General features: G+C 47.3%; 1 protein-coding gene across 1 annotated transcript in view; it reads left to right on the plus strand.

Moving 5' to 3' along the window:
• Window positions 1-14,428, plus strand: part of CORO2B (coronin 2B) — a 73,150-nt gene that overhangs the window by 37,768 nt on the left and 20,954 nt on the right. The window contains exon 2 of the mRNA XM_028706064.2: window positions 35-235. Within this exon, the coding sequence (XP_028561897.1) occupies window positions 35-235 (201 nt within the window). The remainder of the gene's footprint in view (window positions 1-34; window positions 236-14,428) is intronic.

Below are 14,428 nucleotides of genomic sequence, written 5' to 3' on the forward strand. Positions count from 1 at the left end.
CAAAAAAAAACACTCTACGTTTTCCCCTTTGCAGATGTCATGGCGGCCGCAGTATCGCAGCTCCAAGTTTCGAAACGTCTATGGCAAAGTGGCCAACCGAGAGCACTGCTTTGACGGGATCCCAATCACCAAGAATGTCCATGACAACCACTTCTGTGCGGTGAATACGAAGTTCCTTGCCATAGTAACGGAAAGTGCCGGAGGGGGCTCCTTTCTTGTCATTCCACTGGAACAAGTAAGCGACTCTTTGTTTGATTATGATCTGCAGCGTCACATGCCACCACAATCTCCGAGCGCTGAGAGACTCTCGGGTTTCCAAAAGCTTACCACGCTTCTGTTTCCTTGGAAGGAAGGTCAGAGGAGATTGTGGGGTCTTCAGGATAGATTATTTCATTTACACATATATACAACCTTAGCATCAGATGGAGGGGCTCATGGAATTAACACCTCAACAGATCTTGCTTCTCCTTGAGTTGCAGCTTTGGATCCAGCACTGAACAAGCAGGTCTCTGTGTCTCCAGCTTCCAGCCTACTTCCAGTTTAGCTCTCTCACACCTCAGTGGTTAGTGTTCTCCCAGCTAGTAGCTAGGTGAGGGAGTGGAAGAAAGACCCATCCGCCTGCCCTTTGGCACACAGCAGACTCTTTGGTCATGCTACTCCGTTTAACTAGTCAGCCACAATCTTTGCCAAACAAAAGGACTGGTTTGCCAACTTTGCTTCCATATTTTATACCCCCCACAAGTATAGGATCCCATGAATTGGAAGGGACTTAGGGCATCATCCAGACCAGACATAGGCAAACTCCGGCCCACCAGATGTTTGGGACTACAATTCCCATCATCCCTAGCTAACAGGACCAGTGGTCAGGGATGATGGGAATTGTAGTCCCAAACATCTGGAGGGCTGGAGTTTGCCTATGCCTGATCCAGACTGATCCCCCCATGCATATCATCACCATCATCATTATTATTGCTCAACAAGCTTATGTTAACCCCAGTTTATTGTCCTTCCAACATGGGGGAGGGACTTTCTTTGTTTTGCCTTCTGTTCTCCAGCTGCTGCCAATGGCAACTCAAGTGGAGAATATTTCTGCATGGGAAAAAGTGAAACCAGCATCTTGAAAACGTAAAACATTGGGGTGGGGGAGGGGGAATGTTTCACCCCCACATTTTCCTGCAAATGATTGCATGTGTTGACTTTGCCCTGTGGGATTTCCCTAAGATGCTTGTGTGGATTTTAAAAATTAAACATGAAAGTCTGGGTTATAAAATTTTAAACACTGAGTAATTTTAAACCGACTTCCTGGAAATGGGCCTCAGGGAGGATGCAGGGGCACCTGTCAGTCATGTTTATTTATGGTCCAAGGCTCTCAGGCAATGCTATAATAATTGCTATAGGGTTCAGGGTGTGGCTGCAGCTTAGATGGATGGAAATGGGCTTGATTCCCTTTCCGTGTAAAGGTGTTGGAGAGAGATTGATGCTGTGAACCAGCACTGCATTCACCCACAATCAATAGTTTGTGTATGTGTGTGAGAGAGACACATGGGGGGGCAGGGGGAAGAAAGAGAGAGAGATCCCTAACCCCAGAGCTGATAATCCCATCAGACTCTACTGGCTGGTCTGAATCTATAAACAGCCAAATATAGACCTGGTGGGGATGTTCTTTATCCCATTTCAGCTGGGACTGTGCACCTTTCCAGGTGCCCTGCTTATCAAACATTCATCCTGACCTGTTTGCAAAACATTTCCAGGGAAATGCGATGATGTCAGCTATTCATTGAGCATATAGCCTCATTTGTTTGAAGAGAGGTTACACAATGTTACATTGGCAGTGCATTTCCCCATCACTTCCCCTATCATAAAACATTGTGTGTGTGTGTGTGTGTGTGTGTGTGTGTGTGTGTGTGTGAGAGAGAGAGAGAGAGAGAGAGAGAGAGAGAGAGAGGATGGCTTTGTTGCCCCAGAGTGCCAAATCAGCTTTACGACCTAAATTTGCTGGAGACCAGGGTTCAAATCATCACTTGTCCATGAAACTCACTGAGTGACCTTGGGGGTTGTTGTGTGGATTCAAGAAAAAGGGGGAGAAAACCCTGTGCTCCACCTTTAGCTCCTTGGAGAAAAAGGTGAGTTTTCAATGCAATAAATAAATAAATAAATAAATAAATAAATAAATAAAGCCCTCTGTTGCACAAAGTTTTTGCCAGTGCAACTGCTGTTGTGCAACATTAAAGCTCACCCTTCCACTTGTGTTAGCAGACAGAGAATGCTGGATTAAGTTCATGTTCTGGAAGCACCCGACATCTTTGCCACGGCATTAGCAATCAGTTATCCACCTGGTTTTCCATTGTCTGTGGCCAACAGCCATCACAATGTAATACACAAAAACAATACAGTCCAAGAGTTGGGGTCCTCCAGATGGCCTTTCTCTTCAGATTTCATCCTGTTTTACATGCACAAAGTTTCTGTGGCAGTTAGATCATATCCAGCCTTCAGAGAGTATTTGTTCCGATTTGTTTGCAGGGAGGTTATATGGCAACAAACATTTCTCCTGCATTCATTCTGATTTGCTTGCAGGTGTTTATGCCTTGTCACTGGCCATTCATTCAACCTGCATTTTTCAAAGCATTTCCCTAGCCATAAAAATCTTTTGTGTGGATTAGAACACCTTATTCCACTTTAAACCTGGAAACCAGAAGTTCCAATATGTGACTGAATCACTCCCACAGAACACAGAGTCTGGAGGTGACCTATGTTAAACATGTCACATTTCAGAAATGCAAATGTCCAAAACATGGACTTGTAGAGCTTTCCTCCCAATTTGTTTAGGGCTTAGAACAATCCTCCTGGCAGTCAACATGGATTTGCATAAAAAGCAGTCCATAACTTTCTCACTGCTGGTGTATGTGAAGCTACCCTACAGGCAGCAAACCAATCTACATTCATAGAGTCATAGAATTGTAGAGCTGGAAGGAACACAAAGGGTCAGCCAGTTCAAACCCCTGCACTGCAGAAAGTAGCCAGCAGCCATCTAATTTTGAAATCAGCTGAATGTCCACCTAAATAATTCTGGGATGAATGCATTACTTTAAATCAGCCATCCTAACTAGGGCCTGATGAGAGTTCTAGTCCAGGGGTAGGCAACCTAAGGCTTGGGGGGCGGATCTGGGCCGATCGCCTTCTAAATCTGGCCCACGGACGGTCCGGGAATCAGTGTCTTTTTACATGAGTAGAATGTGTGCTTTTATTTAAAATGCATCTCTGGGTTATTTGTGGGCCATAGGAATTGGTTCATTTCCCCCCTTAAAATATAGTCCGGCCCACTACATGGTCTGAGGGATGGTGGACCAGCCCATGGCTGAAAAAGGTTGCTGACCTCTGTTCTAGTCCACTGCATCTGGAGGGCACCAGGCTGAGGAAGGCTAGTGTCCTCTGTCCCTGCAGCCCCTGCCAGCATGAACTTTTAATTGCACCTGAGACACATTTGAAATTGGATTGTGCTAGCCCACCACTGTCCATAAAATCATACTGATGGGCTGCCAGACTCTGCCCCTAACCCCACCCACCCATGTACAGGGAGTGGCCTTATGTGCATCTGTGAAATGGTGGAGGGAACAAGGTATTTGAACTCACGTGGAGAAGGGCCATAGTTCTGTGCAAAGTCCCAGATTCAATCTTTGGAACTTCTAGGTAGGGTTAGGAATGTCTTGTGCCTCGAACCCCAAACAGCCGTTGCCCGTCTGCGTAGACAGTACTGAGCTATTTGGAGCAATGGGTCTGACTTGGTATATATAATGCAGCTTCCTAGGTTTCTAGTTGCTGGAGCTAGATAAAATCAGGGGCGCACCTTGCTGCATTTGCATAATTAACAGGTGGGTTGGGAGAACAAAGAAGGATTGGATTAGTTTCTTTGCAATCAGCTGGAGTCTTTTGAAATGAACAGACCCCTAATTAATATGCTTCTATATTTAGCAGAAATAAATTGAGGTAGCCTAGAAACTACTGAGAGCAGCCGCTTCAGCTCAGGAGTCTAAAGTCCTTGCTGTGATATTCTGGCGAGCTTTTATTAAAATGTCTTTCTTCCCCCTCATCCAGTACATTGCCTTCTCTCGGGGGACATATGTTCCCCTCCTGGCAGATCAGAAATCTTAGCTACTTATGATAAAAACCTGGTTCCCTGTTCTTACTGGAAGCCAGAAAAACTCCCACTCAGCAGACTGCAAGGCAGCTATGGGGGAAGGGGAGCCCCACATGAGAAGTTTGGGGGAGAAGATGCAAGCTACCAATTCCTTAACCTAGACACGGCCAGGATCAAGAGCGAGAAGAAGGGAGATTGGGAATCTACTGCAGTAGGTTGCTGAGCATTTCAGTTTTCGGGCAGGATCCACTTTCATAGCAGGAAATTCAGGTTGCAGAATGTTAGGCGATTGGGAGGCTAAATGTTAGAATGTAAGAGAAGCCTGCTGGGTCAGGTCAAAGGGAGCCCAATTAGTCCAACATCCTGTTCTCACAGTGGCAGGATCTGAGCACAGCTCTGTTTAGGGAAGTTTTTAAAACTAATGTTTTAATGTATTTTTAACCTTCTGTTGGAAGCCGCCCAGAGTGGCTGGGGAAACCCAGCCGGATGGGCAGGGTAGAAATAATAAATTGTTGTTGGTTGTTGGTTGTTGTTGTTGTTGTTGTTGTAATATCCCCTCCTAAGGTTTCCAGCAACTGGTATTCAGAAGCATTCAGGAAGCAGAGTATAGCCATCGTGGCCAATAGCCACTGAGAGTCTTTTCCATGAATCTGTGCAATCCTCTTTCAAAGCCATCCAAGTTGCTAGCCACCACGGCTTCCTGCGGAAGTGAGTTCCATAGTTTAACCCTGCAGAGATTTCCTGCAACAAACCGGCCTCCCCCTCCCTCCAATTGGCTTTTGGGAAAGTGATGCAAAACTGTGCAGTGAAGTGTTGAATGGCACTTGCTTTGATGCAACCTCATCTAACCTGCCCCGCAAGCAGACCAGAATGAATGCTGATGAAATTGTCAGTGTCATCTCATCTCCCTGCAAAGAAAGCAGTGTGTGCATCCCCATTTACCAGCATCCATTGCGCTCCCACCACTGGTTTGGGAAGTGATTTAGCATTACATTAGCTGCAATCCATATCTACCTTGTATCTATCCTGTCCTTTCTTATGAAATGCTCTGTTTTAATGTTTTCCCCACCCCGAAACCCCCCAGCTTTGATCTGAATTGAGGAAAAGAATGGCCTGTCTGCATGTTAGGTTGGTAATGTGTACACAGCCCAATTCAGGTTGAATGCTCAATGAGTCTCAACTGCCCAACAGCAGCAATAAGGAAACAAATTTGCTCACCTGTATTAGGCTGCTGAAATGAGGGGCGAACAGGAGTGGAGCTCTGTCTTAAAGGGAATGAGCTCAGTTCAGTTCTGATCCGCAAAAGAGACTTCTCCTGTTCAGAAAGTGCTAGGAGGCATCCCTGTTCTTTAATTCTATCTGTAGGCCTTTTTGCACCTGGCTCAGAGTTGTACCATCTTGGAGTGCTGGGCTAAAACAAAGCAGATCAGACAAGCGTTTCGACTAAGAGCATGAGAAGACATTCGCTATGAATTTCCCAAGGAGAAAAGGATGTATGAGGAGAAAATGCTCTCCTGGGTTGTAACTGTTTAAGCCCAGAGGGATTTCATTAGACCACAAGAAGAGTCTGCAGGATTGGACCAATGGCCCATCTCGTCCAGCATCCTGTTCTCATGGCGGCCAAGCAGGTACTTGTGGGAAACCAGGAAGCAGGATTTGAGCACAAGAGCCCTCTCACCCCTCCTGTGGTTTCCAGCAACTGGTATTCAGAAGCATTGTTACCTCCAACTTTGGAGATAGAGCGTTGGCATCCTGGCAAGTAGCCATCAATAGCCCTCTCCTCCATGAATTTATCCCATCCTCTTCTAAAGCCAACTAGATTGGTGGTCATCCCTGACACCTGAGATTTGGGTCCTTTGCCTAGAATCAGATGGAAAAGACACCTCAGTGAAATTATCCAGGGGGAACTCAAGACACCACCTTCTCTAAGAGAAGGCTAAACAACCAGAAGTCACTGTTCTGTCTTCTGATGGTGGCACTGAAATTAGAGAGAGGCAGTGTACTCATTGAGATCTCATAACTTGAGATTTCTGGCAGGGCAGCAGGGTGGGGGCAGCAGTGGCAGGGAAGTGAAAGCAGGGTGCCCCCTCAAGCTCGGCAGTGCCCCCCCCATTTCCTAAGCATAAAGGCCCATTTCATTCCCCCAATTAGCTCCCCCGATGAACCTCTTCCTAAGCTGCCGTCTTTAATTGGGTTGACTACAGATGGAGGGAAGTACAATCAGCGTTCTAATTGTGAGACGCAGCTTGATTCCGATTAATATTCCAAAAACAAGGTACATGAGCTGCAGTTGGGAGTGACTCTCCTGTCTCTTTGCCACTGAATCTCAACTCCAGAGTCATTAATATAGCACTTTAGCATCTTTTGTTGTTAACCCCTTGTGGTCAGGACAGAGCATCCATCTTGATCATCAGGCTGTCCCACATCTCTGGTTTAGGAGCATAATTTCCCCCCCTAATCACCTGTTGGCTGAAATGCATTTTTTTCATACTTGCCAATATCATCTCAGGGGGGTTGATGTGGACTGGGTTAATGAAGGCGCTCGACTGGACACACACTGACCAAGCATCTTTGACTATTTGTACATGGAGATGACATCACACAATGCTCATGCAGATCTCCATAGGGATCCAAACACAAAAGAACCAAACTTGTGGGCCCTTCGCTTTAAAAGCAAACCATTGGTTCCCTGTGCAATATGTTGCCCCAGTGCAGAGTTGGTTCTAGGCTACACTTCACAAAAGTGTACCATTTGGGGGTTCTGGAGCAGTGCTTGTAAACACTTAGAACCATAGGATTGTAGAGTTGGAAGGGATCCCAAGGGTCATCTAGTCCAACCCCCTGCAATAGAGGAATCTCAGCTAAAGCATCCTGTTCTCACAGGCGTCAGCCAAATGCCACAGATTCAGAGGGCATCTCATACCTGGAGAAGAAAGTTTATTTTGAATCAGCCTTTGACATTTCTATCTCCTCAGAAGTCACAGCACCAGAGGAGTCCATAATGCCAGCACCTTTCCAGTCTTAAGACATTATAGACACCAGCTCAGATGCCATAATAGACGCAGGTAACTCCTTTGTAGCAGGGCAGCCAGTCAAAAGAGGCATGAATATAGCCGTTGATTGTACAAGTCCTTCCTTGATGCGTTTATTTGTTGGATGGCTTCATCAGGGTTGCCATACATCCTGGACATTACCACGATTTCAAAGGCAGATGTGACGTCCAGGGAGAATTTCTGAAAGGTGGCACTTTGTCCTGTATCTTAGGCAAGTCAATTAAAAAATCATATTTCTGTAAAAATAAAAAGCCAAATAATTTCAGGTTTTCCTTAAAAAGACTCAGCAATTTTGGGGTCTTCCTAAAAAGAGCTCAACAACCTTCAAGGTGTCCTGGCGTAACTTTTTGAAATATGGCAACCCCAGCTTCATGCTTGAATTTTCATTTTGTGGTTAGCACCAGGAAAGTCTAATGGTGGAAAGTGTTCTACTAGTGCCCAGCTGAGTCACTGGAGAAGAGATGGCTTTGCATGCAGGCTATGTTCTTGGCTTGAGGCGAGCTAATTACGTTCCAACATGGTGGGGAAATGGGAGGGAGGGAAGGGCTGTCGCTGAGAGGCAGGTCAGCTGCTTTGCATACAGAAGGTCCCAGGTCCAGTCCCCAACAGCTTCTCAGGGACTGAACCTGGGAGTGTCCCCTCCCTGAAATCCTGGGCAGCCACATGTCTAGTCCATGTAGACATTACATAGCTAGATGAACTGGTAGTCTCTGTATAAATCAGCTCTCTCTGTTTCTGATGTGTATCCCATCAGCTTTAACATGCTTGCTCCTTGCCTCTGAACAAAACCTTCAGCCCCTCTTTTCAGAGACACGTTGGTTCACTGCTTGGCTCACGTGCCCCGAATATCTTAATTGCCCCACAAATTCAGATCCTGGAATCAGCATTTTGGAGCCATGGAGAGATTTGAAAGGATCCTGCAATTATCTATGTACTCTCTGTGGACTGTTTGACCTCTTCCATCCTGTTTTAATGTGTAGGCAGTGCTATTAATAACACACCCAGATGGGATTATATTTGCAGCAAGCTGAGTCAAATTTGGTGCAACGAAGAAGTCGTGTGCCCCCCTTCCAGTCTTGAACATTCCGTATCTCACTTTTAAAACAGTTTGTTGTTTTTTTAAAAAAAATGCATTTTATATCCCACCTTTTTCCTCCAAGGAACTCAAGATAGTGTATGTGGTTCTCCCCTTCCTCATTTAGTCCCCACAACGACCCTGTGAGGTAGGCTACACTGAGAGGCAGTGACTGGCCCAAAGTCACCCAGTGAGCTTCATGGCTGAGTGGGGATTTGAACCCCAGTCTAACGCTCTAACCACTATGCCACACTAGCATGATACAAGCTGCTTTACGCATGGCATTCAAGCAGCAGGTTCTACTCTTGCCCTTCTGACTGCAAAAGCAAAGTGGAAGTTCTCAGTTGACCCCCATGTCAGAAGGCCAGACAAACTGAAATGAGTCTGTTAGCCGTGGTTACTGAATTGAGGGGGGTTAGACTAGATGCCCCTTCATCTCCCTTCCAAGTCCATGATTCTATGAGTCATGTCACCACTGAAAGGTGCGGCAGTTCTTCTTTAGTCTCACAGATAAGAAAAACAAAGATAAGAATTGCAAAGTTGGAAGAGACCTCAAGGATCATCTCGTCCAACCTACTTCACTGAAGAAGAAGAAGAAGAAGAAGAAGAGGAGGAGGAGGAGGAGGAGGAGGAGGAGGAGGAGGAGTAGTTTGGATTTGATATCCCGCTTTACCACTATCCAAAAGAGTCTCAAAGCGGCTAACATTCTCCTTTCCCTTCCTCCCCCACAACAAACACTCTGTGAGGTGAGTGGGGCTGAGAGACTTCAGAGAAGTGTGACTGGCCCAAGGTCACCCAGCAGCTGCATGTGAAGGAGCAGAGAAGCAAACCCGGTTCCCCAGATTACGAGTCCACCGCTCTTAAGCACTACACCACACTGGCTCTCAGGAATATGCAGCTGTCCCGTATGGGGATTGAACCTGCAACCTTTTCAGCCCTACTCTCTAACCAACAGAGCTATCCAGGCTGTCAAAGGCGAGAAGGATTGGGGAAATTAGGATATTTTAGGCAGCAGCATGCAAAGAGAAACAGGGTCTGCCTTGAGCATGTAGGCTGAATGACTGACAAGTGGGGATCCATTTGGATGATTGACGTCCGCCCACGCAAGCAGCTCAGCGCTAGGAGCTGGAGGCAGAGGGGCATTTTTTGACCACATTTTATAGTGTGTAAAATGTGCCATCTGGGTAAGAGAGGAGGATTGCTTTAACTTTGCAAGGTATGGCTTGTCTGCGCCAAGTGATGTCAAAGATAATTTTGTGTGCGTCCAATGAGGGTTTCCATAGCAACATTTAGCATTTAGACGGATCGAGTGGGTACCCAGAATGGTTGTCATTATGGAAAGAAAGAGAAGAAAACCTGGCTGCTAAGTGAGAGCATTTTGTTTTTAACCATTTTAGTCTCCTTCCCATACAAAGGGAGGGGGGAACCCTAACCTGTGGTCAATGTGATGTACAAACCATCACTGAAGAAGCATAATGGTAATGAATGGGATCACGCGTTATGTTGCAAACCATGTGTGGGAGGTCAGCATGCCTTACAGGGGGTCACTAATGTCTTTGGCCCCAAGGTCACATTTGGAATTTGGAGAGTGGCCGTGGGCACCACCCTCTCCAATTCCTTCTCCAACACAGCGCCCTCGCCAGCTCATGTTCTCTCGCAGACTCAAAGAGAGGAAGCACAATCCACCAACTCAGCTTCTCCAAGAAGCCTGGGTAGAAGTTAGAGCCAACAGAGTTTGCTTGATTTTACATAAGATTCTTCTCCCCCTCCTAAGAGGTGACATGAGAGCCATCTTCAGATACACAGAAGCTTGTTTTCTGCTTCTCCAAAAGAGAGGATTCAAATGACAAGGAAAAGAGATTCCGACTAAACATTAGGAAGAATTTCCGGAGGGTGCAAGCTGTTCAGCAGTGGAATGGATGACCTCGGAAGGAGGTGGACTCTCCTTAGTCAGAGGTTTTTAGGTAGAGATTAGGTGGTCATCTGTCAAGGATTCTTTAGCTGTGATTCCTGCATTGCGGACGCGGGTGGCGCTGTGGGTTAAACCACAGAGCCTAGGCCTTGCCGATCAGAAGGTTGGCGGTTCGAATCCCCACGACGGGGTGAGCTCCCGTTGCTCAGTCCCTGATCTTGCCCACTTAGCAGTTCGAAAGCATGTCAAAGTGCAAGTAGATAAATAGGTACTGCTCTGGCGGGAAGGTAAACGCCGTTTCCGTGCGCTGCTCTGGTTCGCCAGAAGCGACTGAGTCATGCTGGCCACATGACCCAGAAGCTGTACACTGGCTCCCTCGGCCAATAAAGCGAGATGAGCGCCGCAACCTCAGAGTTGGCCACGACTGGACCTAATGGTCAGGGGTCCCTTTACCTTTACCTTACCTGCATTGCAGGGGGTTGGACTAGATGACCCTCAGGGGCCCTTCCAACTCTATAGTTCTATGATCTGCCAGAGATGTCATGTGATCCAGAGCCTTGGGCCTCTGGCTGTGTCAGGCTGGCCAAGTGGGTTTCGGGGGGGGGCAGGGATACCACTCCATTGTGCTGGGATGGGCGTGACCTTTCCCGTAGGGCGAGGAAGGCCCTGCTCTTCCTGCTGGAGCCGTTCCTGTAATTTGACAAAGGCCAATTGTTCCCAGCACAGCTGCTGAAGAAATGAAGCTCTATCTCCTATCGCTGCTGTGGCTCCATAGAAAAAGAAGCTACAAGTTTAGAAGATGTTTTACATACACTGCTCCCCTCAGTCACTAAATTCCAGGGGGGGGAAAATGATTTTAAAGCCTTTTTGAAAAGCTAAAGTGCTCTTTGCCAACTTGGTGCCTGCCAGGTGTTTGGGGCTACAGTTCCTATCAGCCCCAAATGGATGGGAGTTCCAGCCCAAAGCATCCAGGGGGATATTTTAAACTTGAAACCAAAGTTCCACGTTTGAACTTATCCAAATTTTGCAACAGAGTTCTCCAGCCAACCATGGTGTTCAAAGGTGTGTATACGTAAAGTACGCACGCAAGAAATGCATTGATTCATGGAAATAGCATGCAAAGTTGTATTATATTTGGAGGCAATCCTTTGGGGGGGGAGTGTGCATCTGTCCAAATTGCACAAAACATGCACATTGGGAGAAGTTTGCTGATGAATTTTCATTTTCATAAGGACCTCTTTTTTAAAAAAGGGGGTGGGGAGGAGAAACAGATGTGGAGAAGCAGAGAACTGAATTTCAGATGGGGGGGGGAGAGAAACTGCAAAAATCTGAAATGGAGAGCTCGGACCAATTCCTAACCCTAGCCCACTCCCTTTTAAATATCCCATATCAAGATCCCTCTCCTTTTAATCATATTTCCTGAGACAGGCTTGGGCACAATTGTCCAAGTTTAGCAACACACACAAACCCCAACCCAGCTTGACATTCCAAGAGGAAGAACTGCATGTCCAGGAAAGCAGAAATAAAAATGCTCTGAAATGCAGCAGGGGGATGTGGCTAGTGAAAGCACACCCTCTTTCCTTCTCGCACTGTCTCTGTAACGCCTGCAACAATCGAAGGGCTTGTTCTGCACGAAGTGGTCCAAAGCGATTCCTCCTGGGTGTGCCAAGGAAGTCAGCCTGATATGTTCCATGAGCTTCAGTTTCCGTCGCCTGCTGCCATTGGCCTCCTTCCATTGCTGCTATGGCCTTAAGAGAATAGGAGAAGAGAAACAGAACATAGGAAGATCCCTGCTCGATCAGCCCTCTGGGGGCCATCCAGTCCAGCATCCTTTTCTCACAGTGCCAGCCAGATGCCTCAATGGGGAGCCCATAAGCAGTGGCAGAGGAACCCTCTCTGGCACCCGGGGCAGGATGCTGAGGGGTGGGACGAACTGCCCGGTGGTGCACGTGTGACATCTATATGGACTGTGCTTGTGCGGCAGCCCGTGCACTCCATACAGGATGCCACACATGCGCACTCCTTACAGGATGCCACACATGTGCACTCCGTATGGGATGCCACACATGCACAGTCCATACAGGCTGCTGCTCGTGCACGCCGTCCATACGGGCATCCATATGGGCTGCCGCTTGCACGGTGACCATACGGGCTGCTGCGCGAGTGGCATCCCATATGGATTGCGCATGTGCGGCATCCCGTATGGAGTGCACACACACGGCAGCCTGTATGGACATCCGTATAGATGGCGCACGAGAGCGGCAGCCCCCACACTGACTGCACGCACCCTCGGCCACTCTACAGCTGGGGGGAGGCAGGGGCCATGTTCCATGAGCTTCAGTTTCCATCACCTGTTGTTTAGTCTGAATACCACACAATATTTTATTCATTTAGATATACATTTGGTCTCTTTACTTATTCTGTTTGAAAGCACGACCAGCATTTTTAAATGGGCACAAACTGCTTCAGAAACTTTCCCTGGAATGGAATGATGTCGTAGACAGCAACCAATCTGTGCTGCACACGGCCAACCTTGGCTGAAAATGTGCTGAGCTGCTTTTCTCTACACTTGACAGGTGGGGCCCCCGCCCACTTGTCAGGGTTATCCCATCCTGGGGGGTGGAGCTAAAGGGCTGGTCATCTAGGCCAAGAAGCTTCTTCGCCTCTGCAACCTGATGCAACAAACCCACTTTTGATTTTTAAGGACTATCTGTGGTTCAGAAGGTGATAGGGAAATAAATGCACTGAAAAGTGTGGGGTGAAGGAATTAACAAGAAGATGGATCGGACTGAATGTTCAATATAGACCTCTGCATAAGCTTTGTACAGGCAAACCAGGTTGGATACCCAGTAAACTAGCCTGGAGGATCCCTTTGTGTTTACTTTGGCCCTGATTCTGCTGCTCTCTGCAAGGAGAAGCTTAGACTCTTCAGTCAACTGCTTCCTCCTGTGTCCCTTGCCAGGCTCTGCAGTGAAGCTTCCTTCCAAGGCAGTAGCAAGCAGCTGCAGAGCATCTTGAGAAGGGGGGGGGAGGAACAGATGGATGTAGGCTGCTGCTCTCCTTTCTGATGGACAACAGTCATGAAAGAGCAAAAAGGTCTCCCCCCCCCCTTTGCAGCTGCACTTGGAGCCCAGTGGATGTCTGGAAAATAATGTGCAGAATTTCAGGGCTGCTGGAAACCAGGTGGCGATGGTTTGCTGCTTTCCGGCAAAGGCTCCCTCTGGCCCTACCGATCTGGTACTGCAGGAAAGAGGCTCGCAGGAGACTCTGGTGTTTGAATCGGGGATCAGAGCCTCCAAATATACAATGCTGCAGTCTGAAAGCGGCGTACTAACTACAAGACAAATGATGAATGACTGCAGAGCATCTGCTTTGCCTGCTGAAAGTGGGAGATGGCTAACTAAATCCCACTGCTAGCCAGCACAGAAACTACATGGTAGACAATGCTGAGCTGATGTACCAAAGGATCTATTCAGTAGAAGATCATTTCCTCTATCCTTAAGCAATCATAAGAAAAGTAGTCCATCTAGTCCAGCGTCCTGTTCTCACAGTGGCCAACCAAACATGCCAAACCCACAAGCAGAATCTGAGCCCAAGAGGTCTCTCCCCTCCTGAAGTTTCCAGCAACTGGTGCATTGCTGCATCTGATCATGGAAGCAGAGTATATAACCATCCTGGCTAGCAGCCATGGACAGCCCTCTCCTCCCTGCATTTATCTAATCTTCCTGTAAAGCCATTTAGGTTAGTGGCCATCGCTTCTTCCTGTGGGAGTGAGTTCCATAGTTTAGCCATGTGCTGTATAAAGAAAGACTTTCTTTGATGTGCCCTGAAATCTCCCAGCATGCAGCAGCAGCATTGAATGTCCACGACTTCCAGTATTAAATTAATAAGCAAACTCCAAGACAAAGTGCTTAGTTTTCTCTCGTGGGGCTTCCATTCGTGGGTCATCATCTCCACCCCCTAATAAAATGGAATTAGCTTGTTAAGGGAGTGAGCGACAGAGGGGAAAGAAGGTCACGGAAATGTTGCCAAATGTTTTCCTGCAACGATGCAGTCAATGGAATTTGTTTAATCCTTTAAAAGCAAGCTGAATTCTGTGCCAGGGAGCCAATGTCTCATGTCCACTGCACCCTTGGGGACCTGTGGTGTCCACACCGGCCTGCCCTTGTCATTCTGGAGTGACTCCCAAACCAAAACATCTCTGAGAGAAATGAGCATCTGCAAGAGGTTGGGGGCCCTCTTGGCCAGAGCTT

Source organism: Podarcis muralis, chromosome 14, assembly GCF_964188315.1.
Source record: "Podarcis muralis chromosome 14, rPodMur119.hap1.1, whole genome shotgun sequence".
Lineage (NCBI taxonomy): Eukaryota > Metazoa > Chordata > Lepidosauria > Squamata > Lacertidae > Podarcis > Podarcis muralis.